At 46.2% G+C, this 14,256-nt stretch overlaps 1 protein-coding gene across 2 annotated transcripts in view; it reads right to left on the bottom strand.

Moving 5' to 3' along the window:
- Positions 1–14,256, bottom strand: part of lrit3b (leucine-rich repeat, immunoglobulin-like and transmembrane domains 3b) — a 40,454-nt gene that overhangs the window by 13,894 nt on the left and 12,304 nt on the right. For both annotated transcript variants that reach the window (XM_052085795.1, XM_052085796.1), the window contains 2 exons: positions 4,372–4,746; positions 4,206–4,291 (listed from right to left, as the gene is read on the bottom strand). In XM_052085795.1, coding sequence (XP_051941755.1) covers positions 4,206–4,291; positions 4,372–4,746 — 461 coding nt within the window. The remainder of the gene's footprint in view (positions 1–4,205; positions 4,292–4,371; positions 4,747–14,256) is intronic.

Genomic DNA, 14,256 nt, shown 5'->3' with positions numbered 1-14,256 from the left:
TCAGTAATGTCCGTTAGCTTTGTTCGACACACGATATCTTTAACGTAGCCCCATAGAAAGAAGTGCTGGGGAGTGATATCTGGCGTGGCGGCCAAGAAATTGGCCCATCCCTTCCGGTCTGGAAATGTTTGATTGAGGAACCCACGAACATTCAGCCCCCAATGTGGTGGTGCACCATCTGGCTGAAAAATGATGGTTGGTTGAAGGTCATTCAGTTGTGGTGCCACATATTCAGTTAAAAGGTCATGGTAAACATTTGCAGAAATTGATGTCTCATTGAAGAAAAATGGACAATTATTCGATTGCACATGATCCCACACCACACATTCACCTTTGGGCAGTGTGATAAAAAAACTTTAATAAACACTGAATACAATAGAGGCGGCCCGGTAGTCCAGTGGTTAGCACGTCGGCTTCACAGTGCAGAGGTACCGGGTTCGATTGCAGCTCCGGCCTCCCTGTGTGGAGTTTGCATGTTCTCCCCGGGCCTGCGTGGGTTTTCTCCGGGTGCTCCGGTTTCCTCCCACATTCCAAAAACATGCATAGCAGGCTGATTGAACACTCTAAATTGTCCCTAGGTGTGAGTGTGAGCGTGGATGGTTGTTCGTCTCTGTGTGCCCTGTGATTGGCTGGCAACCAATTCAGGGTGTCCCCCGCCTGCTGCCCGAAGACAGCTGGGATAGGCTCCAGCACCCGCCGCGACCCTAGTGAGGATCAAGCGGCTCGGAAGATGAATGAATGAATGTATGAATGAATACAATAGAACAAATCTGAATAAAATATCTAATCAAATGCATTTTTAATACTTTTTAAAGAGATTATGGACACCCTATACATTAGTTGTCTCAGTGAGGCCATTTTCTCTGACAGGTTGGGTATGAATTTTCCCATGAATGTAATCATCCCATTAAACCTTTGCACATCTTTTTTGCATTGTGGCCTTGGCCTGTTTCCAATCGCAGACACTTTGTTGGTCAGGCATGATACCAACACTGCTGAGGATATCTCCTACAAATGTCAATTCTGTCACAACAGCTGACATTTCTCTTTATTCAGCTCCAGGTTTGCTTTTCTTGTTGCTTCAAGCACAGCTTTCAGGCTCTCGTCATGCTGAGCTCTGGTGGTGCGCCAAATGACGATGTCATCCATCGAGGTATCAACTCCCTCCAAATGCTCAGAAATTATGTTGATTGTTTTGTGATACACCTCAAGAGCTGAAGCAATGCCATGAGAGTCTTCAGGGGTGTTCACGCGGCACACACTTGCATCCATGCTGCACCGACATATTTTGTTGCGATATATCTTACACCGGTGCAAATTTTGTGGAGCGTTCACACGTAAAAAGCTGCTGACTGAAGAGAAGCGCATTTACCCCAGTGCAGCCCCACTTGCGTTCACACGGCAGTTTCTGCAGCCATGCAATACAATAGATAGTATTAATATGGAAATAAAACAAAGACCTTTCGTGTTGGTTCTTTTTAAAACATACACTTTATTAATTTGTTTAACTCAAGCAACTACAGGCATGTCCTTCTCCTTCTCTGTCTCCATGCCTTCTGCTCGAGAGGCATTCAATGACCGCCCCCAAAAAGGTAAATCAAGGATGACTTCAATGACATTCAGACAAGCAAGCATAATGCACCAAACAGAAAATCAAGAGAGGAAATCACAAAATAAATTCTATGGGCAAGGGGTGGGGGTGAACACACAACAGAGGAACAAACTACACAAACAACTCCGCGACAGTCCAGTCTCCTACAAAAGGAAAGATGACACATTACACAGTACAACAGAGCACGAAAGCAACCTCTTCTCATGCATAGGGAGTCTACCCCTGTAGCGTTCACACATACCATTTTACATCGGTGCTGCCACGCAAACGAGCATTTACTCCGGAGCAAATTTTTAAACCACCTCCTTGAGCAGAGTTAAATTTGCTCCGGTTTAAGCTGTTTTCAGGGGCTACACCGGTGTAACTTTGTGCGCGTGAACACTCTACGGGGACAAGTTGTAGTAGTTGTGCAAGTGCTGCACCGGTGAAAAGTTGCCGTGTGAACACCCCTTTCGAAATCTGTATCTCTATTAAAACACGACTGATGACCAGCCTTCTCTGAAACCGCACTTGGTCTCTGTGTAGAAGCCACGGTGGTCTGCAGGTTTCCCTGGGGAACTCGGGCAAATTACTGTAATGCACTTTACTTTGGAGTCAGCCAATCCTCCATTTAGCATCTCCAGTTGGTCCAGAATGCTGCAGCCCACCTCTTGACACATACTCGTAAGAGGGAGAACATAACTCCTACTCTGGCATCTCTTCAATGGATCCCAATACATTTTAGAGTTCTTTTTAAGGTTCTATTATTTGTTTTCAAATCTTGAAATGGCCTAACCCCACCTGCCTCTCTGAGTTCTTCTGCCCCAAACCACCTGCCCGGTGCCTCAGGTCTGCAGAACAGACATTATTAGAGGGACCAAGAACTAAGCGGAGGCTCAGAGGGGATCAAGCCTTTTCCATTGCTGGTGACTCTCTTTGGAATGACCTCTCACTAAAGGTTCGGCCAGCCCCCTCGCTGCCCATCTGTAAAACTCTCTGAAAACTCATTTTTATGCTTTGGCTTTTGACTCAGCATGAGACATGATTTTTAAGTTTACTGTTTCTGTGCTTTCAACTGTCTTTGTTATGAATTTATTATTATATTGTTTGTTGTTGAATGAATTATTTTTGCTATATGAGCAGCACTTTCTATACAGCGATGGTTGTTTTAAAGCGCTCTATAAATACAGTTGAGTAGCATATGTTTTTAAAAAGGCCGTGGTAGCAAAACAGTTCTGTTGTACTTTGTATTTAACAATGTGCTCACATTATTTTTTGATCAATCCTCATTCGCAAATCCATCAAAGTCCTCATCTTCTGCATCAGAAATGAACAGCTGAGCAAGTTTTCCATCAAACATGCCAGTTTCCGTTGCGTCGTTGTCAGAGTCAGTCTCGTTGCCGTGCGGCTTGTTGCAAATGAAGCCGTTTTTTGCGAAAGATTAAACAGTGCAATCATCCATTCGCAAATTGTGGCATGTTTTTGAAAAGGCACCATGGCTCCCACACCATTTGCAACTTAACTTTCCAGCTGTAGTTAAAGTTTTCTTTGGGCTTAAAAATCACTGTCAGTGGTCATTTCTGTCCATTGCCTTGGCAAACAAGCACAACATGCCAGATCTCTGTGCTTTGGGTTCTGCCTGATCTGAGTCCTATCTGTTGGTCATCGTTTCATACATTTTGGCTTCGCTCCCAGCAAAAAGAATGCAAACGAAAGCAGAGTGTAGCAACAACCGTCTACAAACTACATAAGCAGGAAAAGCACTACCCTTCCATTCATCCAGACTTGGTACTTGCAGTAAAGACCTCCAATGGCTGGGTATTAGGACAATGGCCGAGAATAATCTCGATAAAAAACTTTTTTTGACCACTAGATTCAACTTCACACAACACCAATGCACATTGGCAGTCATCCATCCCTTTTCTGATCCGCTTTGTCCTCACAAGGGTTGCGGCGTGTGTTGGAGCCTATCCCAGCTGCCTTCGAGCAGGAGGCGCGGGACACCCTGATCCGGGTGTCAGCCAATCGCTGGGCACACAAGGCCGAACAACCATCCGCGCTCACAATTACACCGAGGGACAATTTGGATTGCCCAATCAACGTGCACTGCATGTTTTTGCAATGTGGAAGGAAGCCGGAGTAACCGGAAGAAGCCCACACAGGCACATGGAAAACATGCAAACAGGAAGGCAGGTGCCGGAATGGAAGCCTGCACCTCTGCACTGCGAGGTCGACGCACTAACCACTCGACCACCGGGGCCACCCATATGCAGAACACTACTGCAGCCGTTTTCTACACACAGTTTTGACAGACAAAAATCTCAACATAGAGGTTTTGTTGTTGGTTTTTATTTTAATCTGTTTATTTATTCCATTGTGGTTTGAAACATTATATAAAGTATATACTCTCTGAAAAATGGAGGCAAAAAATGGGCGCCATCTCTAACCGTCATGTCGTTAGTGTTATTGTTGTTGTAAAACCCAAGATTATCTATTGTGTTGGTGTATTCACGAAAATCCTTTCAAAAAAATTCTTCAGGGTCAAAAATAGTCCCTTCAATAGGTAAGGAATCAATGTTTTAGATATACATACATTTAAGGTGTAAATTCATACCCAAAACTCTTCTTTGTGGTGATCTCTGCAGTTGACCTAGAAGGGGGAACCAAAGGTCCAACAGTTCAGCTGACAACATAGTCAACCTGAGAAGAGGAGAAAAGTTAAGCATACATGCTGAATAAAACGGGTTTTGTTCGCGGAGTTATTTTTCAGCTGGTCACACCTGTTACTGGATAAGTCAAGGTAGGTGATGTTGGGAAGAAAGAGTGCAGCTTGAGATGGAAGGCTAGATAATTGGTTATTATGAAGACCCAGAGTCTGAAGGCGAGGCATGTCCCGGAGCCCCTCCCAAGGGAAGGTAGTGAGGAGATTTCCATCCAGACGCAGCTCTCTCAGGACTCTCAGGTTAACAAAGCTGCTGGGGTGGATGGTTGTGATGTAGTTGTAGGTAAGCCACAAGAAGAGCAGCTCTGACAGGTTGAAGAAGGCTGCTCTGGGTACCCTGGTAATCAGAGTCTTTTCCAGACGGAGTTTCACTGTGTCAGCGGGGATGTTGATAGGGACATTCGATATTCTCGGGTCACTGCATTGCACCAACCTGATGTAAAAACACAAACCTGTTAGAAGTGACATTCATGGTGATAAATAAACAGTACAAACCAGGAGTGTCCAACTCCAATACTCGGGGGGCCAGTAAGCAGCATGTTTCAGATCTCTCCCCCTTCCAACACACCTGATTCAAATGATCATATCATCAGCAAGCACTGAGAAGCCTGATAATGATCCAGATCATTTGAATCAGGTGTGTTGGAGGAGGGATACATCTAAAACAGGATGGATAGGGGCCCTTACGGACCGGAGTTGAATATCCACAGTCTGAGCGGTCAGTTTACAAGTTATTCCTCTCTTAGGAATAACCTGCTAAATGTCTGTCCATTTTTAAAAGTCGTTTTAAAACACTTTTTTTTAAATTCAATGGCTTTTTAATAAGCATGAGACTCAGCATTGTTTTATGGTTTTTCCTCTTTTTATGTTTTAACTGTCTGTTTTTGGATGCCTGATTTTTACTCTTCGTATGCAGTGTAGGTTTGAGACTCGTCCCAAATCCTACCTGCACCATTTAGTTTCTACCACCATGGGGAACGTCACTGTTTTGTTTGTTTTTGGTAAGCTCCAAATAATTACTAAATAAATATAAAATAGAACATCAGGTCCATAAAAAGTGCTGAGGTTAAAATAGTGAGAACACTTTTCTGAGCAATACAAGCAATGAACACTGAACTTGCTTCAGATAATAAAAAACAAATAAAACAGACCCTTAAATCACAGTGCTGTAAATTATCACTTCCGAAAGAACACTCTTCATCAATGCAAAATGAAGTGCTGAGATAAACATCAATCACTTCTCGTAGGCTAAGAGGACACAGCAGCAACACGTATGAGGCGTGTTCTCGAGTTTTGTTTAGCGAAGAGCTTTGCTATGGCTCGCTAAATTGTTAACGCTTTCAGTGCTAATGTTAGCTGTGGCTGCACTCATGACTGGGTGCTTTGCAGTGATGTGTTCCTCGAGCCGGTCCTCATAGTCTAGTCCTTGGCCTTGGCCTCGGGTTGCCGGTCCTCGGACACAATTAGGGATTAAAGCCTCTAATCCAGGGGTGCGCAATTATTTTCCCGGGGGGGCCAAATGAGAGGCAGAAAATATTGTGGAGGGCCGGGCCAAAAGTTAGAAATAGAAATAGAAAAAGAAGATAGCACAATGTCTTTGTATGCTAGTAATAATGTAACGTCCTCCACCATCACACTCAGCACCGGTTCTCCTCAAGGATGTGTACCGAGCCCCCTCTTGTTCACGCTCTACACATTTGACTGCTCTCCGACTCTTCTTAGCGGTCCAGTTTGTGGAAAGTTTTTAACATGATAACAATCAAACCATTCTAGGAAATGTTCATTTACTCGAGCCACAAGCAAATCACTTTGAGCATGGAAATTGCCAGAATCGGACCGAGTAAGAATCGCTTCCTTGTTTTTCAAAGTCTCGTAGATTTGAGTCTTTCTGACTACAGGCGTCTCCTGAATGTTTCGTACTTTGTTACGCGCTTCTTTTAATCAGATACATATCACTTTCCATTCCATGGTCATTACTCTCTCCCTCTTTCTTCGTCTTACCCTCCCTCTCTTTGCTCTGCAACTTGAAGTAACTGCGCCACCTGGTGTTCAAATACCTGTCATTACAAATTAAAAAAAAAAGAATGCAATCAAACCTTAATCCTGCACCAATCTTTGGCGGGCCGGATTAAAAAGACCAACGGGCCGGATCCGGCCCACGGGCCGTAGTTTTCCCAAGCTTCATTTGTGGACGAAGGATTAGAGTCTAATCCTTCGTCCACAGGTATAAAGTGGGCCAAAGGACCGCAAAAATCATAAAGAAATCAAACAATCCATCGAGCGAAACCCACGTTGATTACTTTCTCTGGCTCTTTAAGAGCGGCGGGGCTGCCACTGACTGTCAGTAGAACGTGTAAAGAGCGGTATCACAGTTCGTTTCAATCAATTCGTGATCGGCAGTTTAAATAGCGTGAAAAGCCTTTCTGTAACAGTGGTGTCTTTTATTTAGTTATTTTTGCACAGTCGTCACGTTTGTGCGGTCACACTAGAATGTTTGTTTGAACCAAGTAATGTGCTTTACAGCTGGAGTCATAATGTCGGCACTTCGCTTCTGGGTTTGGCCGTTGGGATTTGGAGTCCTTTTGCTCGATTCCAGTTATGTTTGCTGAATGCTTTCTCATGTTTGGAATAATGAGTATTGATAAAACATAGTTGAAAATCATGGTTGATTTGATTATTTATTATTAGTATTGTGAAGTTGAAGGTATTAATTAATGTAGTATTAGTGGTAGTGGTAATAATCGTAGTACTCAGAGAATGTTCAGAGATCAGCCATTTCGTTCGAATGGTGTTAATGCATGAACATTTTTTAACACTAGAGGGTATTTTCGCCCATGTAGGTTTTGTTGTACAGGAGTTTCCCTGTATAAAACGGTGACCCACCTACAGAAACAATAAAGCTAAAGATTAAAATTATGATTCACACAATTAAAAAAAATAACACAATTGTTAATTGTTGTATATATGATATTTGCTCCATGTATAGCACTTTGTATACAGCAATTGTTTTAAAATGTTCTATAAATACAGTTGAGTTGAGTGTTCAGTGCATGTTGCAGGGTTCCCACTCTTCCACTTGCTTTTTTATTTATGGACCTTTTAATTACTTTTGTGGACCAATTTAGCCATTTTTGAAGGGCTTTTTCTCCATTCAGCGGGGGATTCACGGTGGATTTAATGCCCACTCAGCATTACAAGGGCTGAACAGAAAGCCAAATATCACTGAGCTTGTGTTCAAATCATTGCTGCCAAAGGAAGGGCACATCTTTTTATGGGCATCATTTTTAGGGGCAATCACTTCACCCTTTATTTGACATACTGTATGTCAAATTTCACTTAGCTACCTGTATCACAGGTAGGAAAATGAAAAAAAACGTTTTAATTAATTCTCAAATAAAACACACAAAGAAAACTTTAAATTGAGAAAATATAAAACTTCAAATTATTTTCCAATAAACACAACTCCAAGAACAGAGTTGGTTATATGTGTCACCTGGACAGGGTTTAGAAAAATCTAGTTTCACTAACAGTCGTACTGATTGCCCATCTTAGCAGTATCCAGTATACCTGAACAGCTGAAATGCATGTCAAAAGTCTAAATCCCAAATGGTCCAACCAACCCTATCATTTTCCCTCATTTCACCTTCATTGATCAGACATGTTTTATAATGACAAATATGAAACTGATATGACAATTAGGGAATAGCAGACAGTGACTTAGTTTTCTCCTCAATCTCTTTTGCAAGTTCTTGGCAATCAATTTTCTTCTGTTCTTGCTGTGTGCCTCAATGCATTTGACTTGACCAGGAGGCTATGACAAGTTTTACCTCTCACGGAGATGCCCTTCTTGCACACTCGGCAGTAGGTCGATATATAATCACCAGCAATTTTTCCAACCCACACACGGAACTCCGGCTTCTCCAGCTACGCCACTTGACAATAGCTTTGTCCCGGAATATTTGTAGCGACGCCACTCGAGCGAAGCGCGTCTCAGCAGTCGAAAGTCCGCTGCTCTCTGCTGTGTGCGTCCGCGCCAACATGTATGCACGCGCACGTCTTTGGGTTTCAACCAGCAACCGACATCACAAATCAAATACACTTTGATCTACGACAACAAAAAGCTAGCCTAGCCGAAACAACAGCTAAGCTTAGCTGACGCACACACAGCAGAAAGCAGCGGACTATCGACTGCTGAGGCGCGCTTCGCTAGAGTGGCATCGCTACATATTTGTCTGTCACTTGTTGAGATCGATAAATTTGATTAATAGATTTTCCCAGAAAATACGGTAATTGTTTGCTGAGCCGGCTACCAAACCACCCATTCACTCTTGCAGGATGGCGTCAATTTATTGTTGTTTCCCGGAATGACTTGAAGTGACCATGAGATCATCATCGGAACGAATCAGAGATGGCGAAAAAGCAGAGCGGGTACCAGGTCCTGCATGTTCCGACAAAACTATGAATCGGGAGGGTGGGGGAAATGACATACACAAATGAAATGAACACCGCAGGTTAATTTTTATGGATTCTAGAAGATTCCCCTGAAAAATATGGACAATTAAGAACATAATTTTACAACTTCTTTTTTTTTATTGATCTTAATGAACTTTATGGACCCGTACTAACCCTGTGTTGAGGCGCTTGCTAGACGAAGCGAAGCAAGCAAGTCGCAACACGAAGCTAATGCGATGGTCACTCTCAACTTTACAAGTTACATAGGCAAGCATGTCTGGGTTTCTCCGAGACGTTCGGGACACACTCTGAATTTAGTTGTACAGGACACACCTAAAACAACAAAACTGTTGTTCATTGTGTGGCTTTTGTGAGCTTCATGGCGGAACTTGCAACTGCAAGAAAAATTAACCCGACTGTACGATACTCTACTTAAATGTTGTAGCTCTGAAATAAAGAGAGCCGTCGTGTTGGTTTTTTAAAACATACACTTTATTAATTCGTTTAACACTAAAGCAAATAAAGACACGTCTTTGTCCGTCTCAGTGCCTTCTCTTCTCTGGTTCTAGTGATGTGCTGTTCGCGAACGAACCGGCTCTTAGAGCCGGCGCTTTTAAGTGAACGACGGGAGCCGGCTCCTAGTAGGGAGAAAGGTGAGAAATGCAGTGAAATTTGGACTCCTTTCAACTTAATTGATAGTTCAAAGGCAGAGTGTAGACCGGGAGTGTTCAACTCATTTTTGTTGCGGGCCACATTTTAGTGATGGTTTCCCTTGGACGGCCATTATGAATTTGGGAAAACCACATAAAAGTTTAATCCCCTCCACATGTATCAGATACAGCGCACAACAAATTAATGAATAACTAGTTTTAAAATCAGAAGTCAAGAATACTGACTGTTTTTGTGGATTACACATGACAATTTGAAATTTTGGTTCAGACTTTAGCAAGCATCATGGAACTTGATAAGATAAGATAAGAAAACCTTTATTAGTCTCGCAATGGAGAAATTCCAGATTCACAGCAGCAAAGTTATGAAAGGAAGAAGTAGAACAACAAAATATAGGAGCTGCTGGAAAGGCAGCCATTCACGCGGCGCCATTTTGAAGTCAAAATAACAAAAATAACACAACACAACACATAGGACACAGACAGTCGTGCAATCTTCACCACTTTTCTGCATACACTTTGTTCTCTGAAGCAGTTATAGATGAAAGAGGAGAGGATCAAAGTATCCTTTCACCAGTGGATCAGAGACGTCATGCTGAAAATGTGCACATGTCTGCTAAGTTTTGAAAGCAAACACGAAGCTGTAGCGTCCATTGACGAAAAAGAGATTGGCTCACATCTCCGGCTCACAAGCCGCGACTCCCAGTTCCACATCCACATCGGCGCTGCGCGTTAACGCTCCTTTCTTCTCATCGTCGGCTCCTCAAGCCATCCATGCATCCAGCCACAGACCGTTCAACAGCACCGATCTCTCCGCTGAACAAAGTGGGGCTGTGAAAAATGCTGCCTACAACAGGCGCAAGACACAAGCGCCCCGGGACTGTCCAACAACGACAGTCAAATGGCGCCGACATTCCTCCCAGGCAAAAACAGTGCTGGTATACCCATGCTGCCGAGAAGGCACAACAAACAAGCACAGAGTTTCCTCCTTGATGAATGTCATGGCCAAAAAATGCTGAAAAAAGTCCACATCAGGTCCACACGATGTAACAACAAACATAAAGTGACAAAACAAACCAAAAAAACAACAAAAAAAGCAAGGCTCATGAGAGCACTTGCCAACAGCTGCCTACTCGGGCGCCATCTTGACATGCTTGATTTGATTTCTCGGGCCACATAAATCGATGCGGCAGGCCAGATCTGGCCCCCGGACCTTGACATCTGTGGTGTAGACTGTGCAAGGTTAAAATATCCCATTGATCAGGCTCCACAAATAACCTGCACAGGCACATAGTAACAGTCCACCGATCAGTACAATTTGAAGAGAAAAGACAAGCAAGAGAACCAGCTATTAATGAAGGTGCTAGTGTGTCTGCAACTGTTGCAAATGTCACAACCGCCTAGACGTACAACCCAGAGCTCTATGAGCCACCCTATGCAAAAAGCTATAAACCCAGCAAAACAGAACACAATTGACGAGGAACTGGGTAAAATGATCACAAGTGATTTTCAGCCATTTTCAATCGTGGTTGACAAAGGATTCAGAAGATATACTCATACTCTCAATCCAATGTATCTGTCATGTTTCGGTTTGTGACCAACAGGTGGCACTGTAGGGTTCTCCCCTTCAGCTGCACAACTGTTGGTCGTTATGTCGTTAGCAGTTTAAAAGGACTCCCTCCCGACCACTCATTGTCAGGCCATTGTTGCTGCTGGCTGCTGTCATGTTTGTTCTCAGTCATGTTTCAGTTATGGTTAGTTTTTGCTGCTGTCAGGTTTGCGTGGTGGTGGTAGACCCCAGAAAGCAGGCAGGAGCGTCAATCCAAGGCCAAGGAACGTAGATCGACCGGTAAATTGAGAGCTTTGCCCTTTGGCTCAGCTCCTTCTTCAGCACGACAGACCGATACAACATCCGCATCACAGCAGACGCTGAACCGATCCGCCTGTCGATCTCCCGCTCGCTCCTGCCCCCACTCGTGAACAAGACCCCAAGATACTTGAACTCCTCCACTTGGGGCAAGATCTCCTCCCCGACTCCTCCGAGTCACTCCACCCTTTTCCGACTGAGGACCATGGTTTCAGATTTGGAGGTGCTGATTTTCATCCCAACCGCTTCACACTCGGCTGCGAAACGCTCCAGTGAGAGTTGGAGAGCCCCGTTTGAAGGAGCCAACAGCACCACATTCTGCAAAAAGCAGGGATGCAATACGGAGGCCCCCAAAACGGACCCCCTCAACGCTTCGGCTGCGCCTAGAAATTCTGTCCATAAAAGTTATGAACAGAATCGGCGACAAAGGGCAGCCTTGCCGGAGTCCTACCCCCACTGGAAACGATTCCGACTTACTGCCGGCAATGTGAACCAAACTCTGACATCGGTGGTATAGTGACCGAACAGCCCGTATCAGGGGGTTCGGTACCCCATACCCACGAAGCACCCCCCACAGAACTCCCAGAGGGACACGGTCAAACGCCTTCTCCAAGTCCACAAAACACATGTAGACTGGTTGGGCGAATTCCCACATACCCTCAAGGACCCTGCTAAGGGTGTAGAGCTGGTCCACTGTTCCACAGCCGGGACGAAAACCACACTGCTCCTCCTCAATCTAAGGCTCGACATCCTGACGGACCCTCCTCTCCAGCACCCCTGAATAGACCTTACCAGAGAGGCTGAGGAGTGTGATCCCTCTGTAGTTGGAACACACCCTCCGGTCCCCCTTTTTAAAAAGAGGGACTACCACCCCGGTCTGCCAATCCAGAGGCACTCTCCCTGTTGACCACGCGATGTTGCAGAGGCGTGTCAACCAGGACAGCCCCACAACATCCAGAGCCTTGAGGAACTCCGGGCGGATCCCATCCACCCCTGGGGCCTTGCCACCGAGGAGCTTTTTAACCACATCGGTGACTTCAACCACAGAGATAGGAGAGCCCACCTCAGAGTCCCCAGGCTCTGCTTCCTCCAAGGAAGGCGTGTTGGTGGAGTTGAGGAGGTCTTCGAAGTACTCTGCCCACCGGTTCACAACGTCCCGAGTCGAAGTCAGCAGCGCCCCATCCCCACTGTACACAGTGTTAGTGGTGCACTGCTTCCCCCTCCCGAGACGTCGGATGGTGGACCAGAATTTCCTCGAAGCCGTCCGGAAGTCGGCTTCCATGGCCTCACCGAACTCTTCCCACGCTCGGGTTTTTGCCTCAGCGACCACAGAAGCCGCGGTCCGCTTGGCCAGTCGATACCCGTCAGCTGCCTCTGGGGTCCCACAGGCCATAAAGGCTCGATAGGACTCCTTCTTCAGCTTGACGGCATCCCTTACTGCTGGTGTCCACCAGCGAGTACAGGTGTTGCCGCCACGACAGGCACCAACCACCTTACGGCCACAACTCAGATTGGCCCCCTCAACAATAGAGGCACGGAACATGGTCCACTCGGGCTCAATGTCCCCCGCCTCCGCCAGAACATGGGAAAAGCTCTGTCGGAGGTGGGAGTTGAAACTCCTTCTGACAGGGGATTCCGCCAGACGTTCCCAACAAACCCTCACTATACGTTTGGGTCTGCCAGGATGGACCGGCATCTTCCCCCACCATCGGAGCCTACTCACCACCAGGTGGTGATCAGTTGACAGCTCCGCCCCTCTCTTCACCCGAGTGTCCAGAACATGCGGCCGCAAATCCGATGATACAACTACAAAGTCGATCATCGAATTGCGACCTAGGGTGTCCTGGTGCCAAGTGCACATATGGACACCCTTATGCTTGAACAAGGTGTTCGTTATGGACAATCCGTGACGAGCACAGAAGTCCAATAACAAAACACCACTCGGGTTCTGATCGGGGGGCCGTTCCTCCCAATCACGCCCCTCCAGGTCTCACTGTCATTGCCCACGTGAGCATTGAAGTCCCCCAGCAGAACAAGAGAGTCCCCAGCAGGAGTACTCTCCAGCACACCCTCCAAGGACTCCAAAAAGGGTGGGTATGCTGATCTGCTGTTTGGTGCATATGCACAAACAACAGTCAGGACCCGTCCACCCAACCGAAGGCGCAGGGAGGCAACCCTCTCGTCTACCGGTGTGAACACCAATGTACAGGCATCGGGCCGGGGGGCAATGAGTATGCCCACACCTGCTCTGCGCCTCTCACCGTGAGCAACTCCAGAGTGGAAGAGAGTCCAACCCCTCTCGAGAGAACTGGTACCAGAAGCCAGGCTGTGTGTGGAGGCAAGTCCGACTATATCCAGTCGGAAATTCTCTGCCTCACACACCAGCTCGGGCTCCTTCCCTGCCAGAGAGGTGACATTCCATGTCCCAAGAGCTAGCTTCTGCAGCTGAGGATCGGACCGCCAGGGTCCCCGCCTTTGGCTGCCGCCCAGCTCACATTGCACCCGACCCCTTTGGCCCCTCTCATGGGTGGTGAGCCCATGGGAAGGGGGACCCACGTTGCCTCTTCGGGCTGTGCCCGGCCGGGCCCCATGGGTGTAGGCCCGGCCACCAGGCGCTTGCCAACGAGCCCCACCTCCATGCCTGGCTCCAGAGGGGGGCCCCGGTGACCCGCGTCCGGGCAAGGGAAACCTAGATCCATTTATTGTAATCATCATTGGGGTCTTTTAGCCGTGCTTTGTCTGGCCCCTCACCTAGAACCTGTTTGCCATGGGTGACCCTGCCAGGGGCATAAAGCCCCAGACAACTTAGCTTCTAGGATCATTGGGACACACAAACCCCTCCACCTCGGTAAGGTGACGACTCACGGAGGGGTTATTTGAACATTTTGCAGCAAAAGTAGATGAAATGAAAGTAGTTGCAGTAGCAGTATCAGAAGCAGGTAATAACCTAAAGCAC

Source organism: Hippocampus zosterae, chromosome 14, assembly GCF_025434085.1.
Source record: "Hippocampus zosterae strain Florida chromosome 14, ASM2543408v3, whole genome shotgun sequence".
Classification (NCBI taxonomy): domain Eukaryota; kingdom Metazoa; phylum Chordata; class Actinopteri; order Syngnathiformes; family Syngnathidae; genus Hippocampus; species Hippocampus zosterae.
The sequence above is the reverse complement of the archived record's forward strand: the minus strand, read 5'-3'. Positions and strand labels throughout refer to the sequence as shown.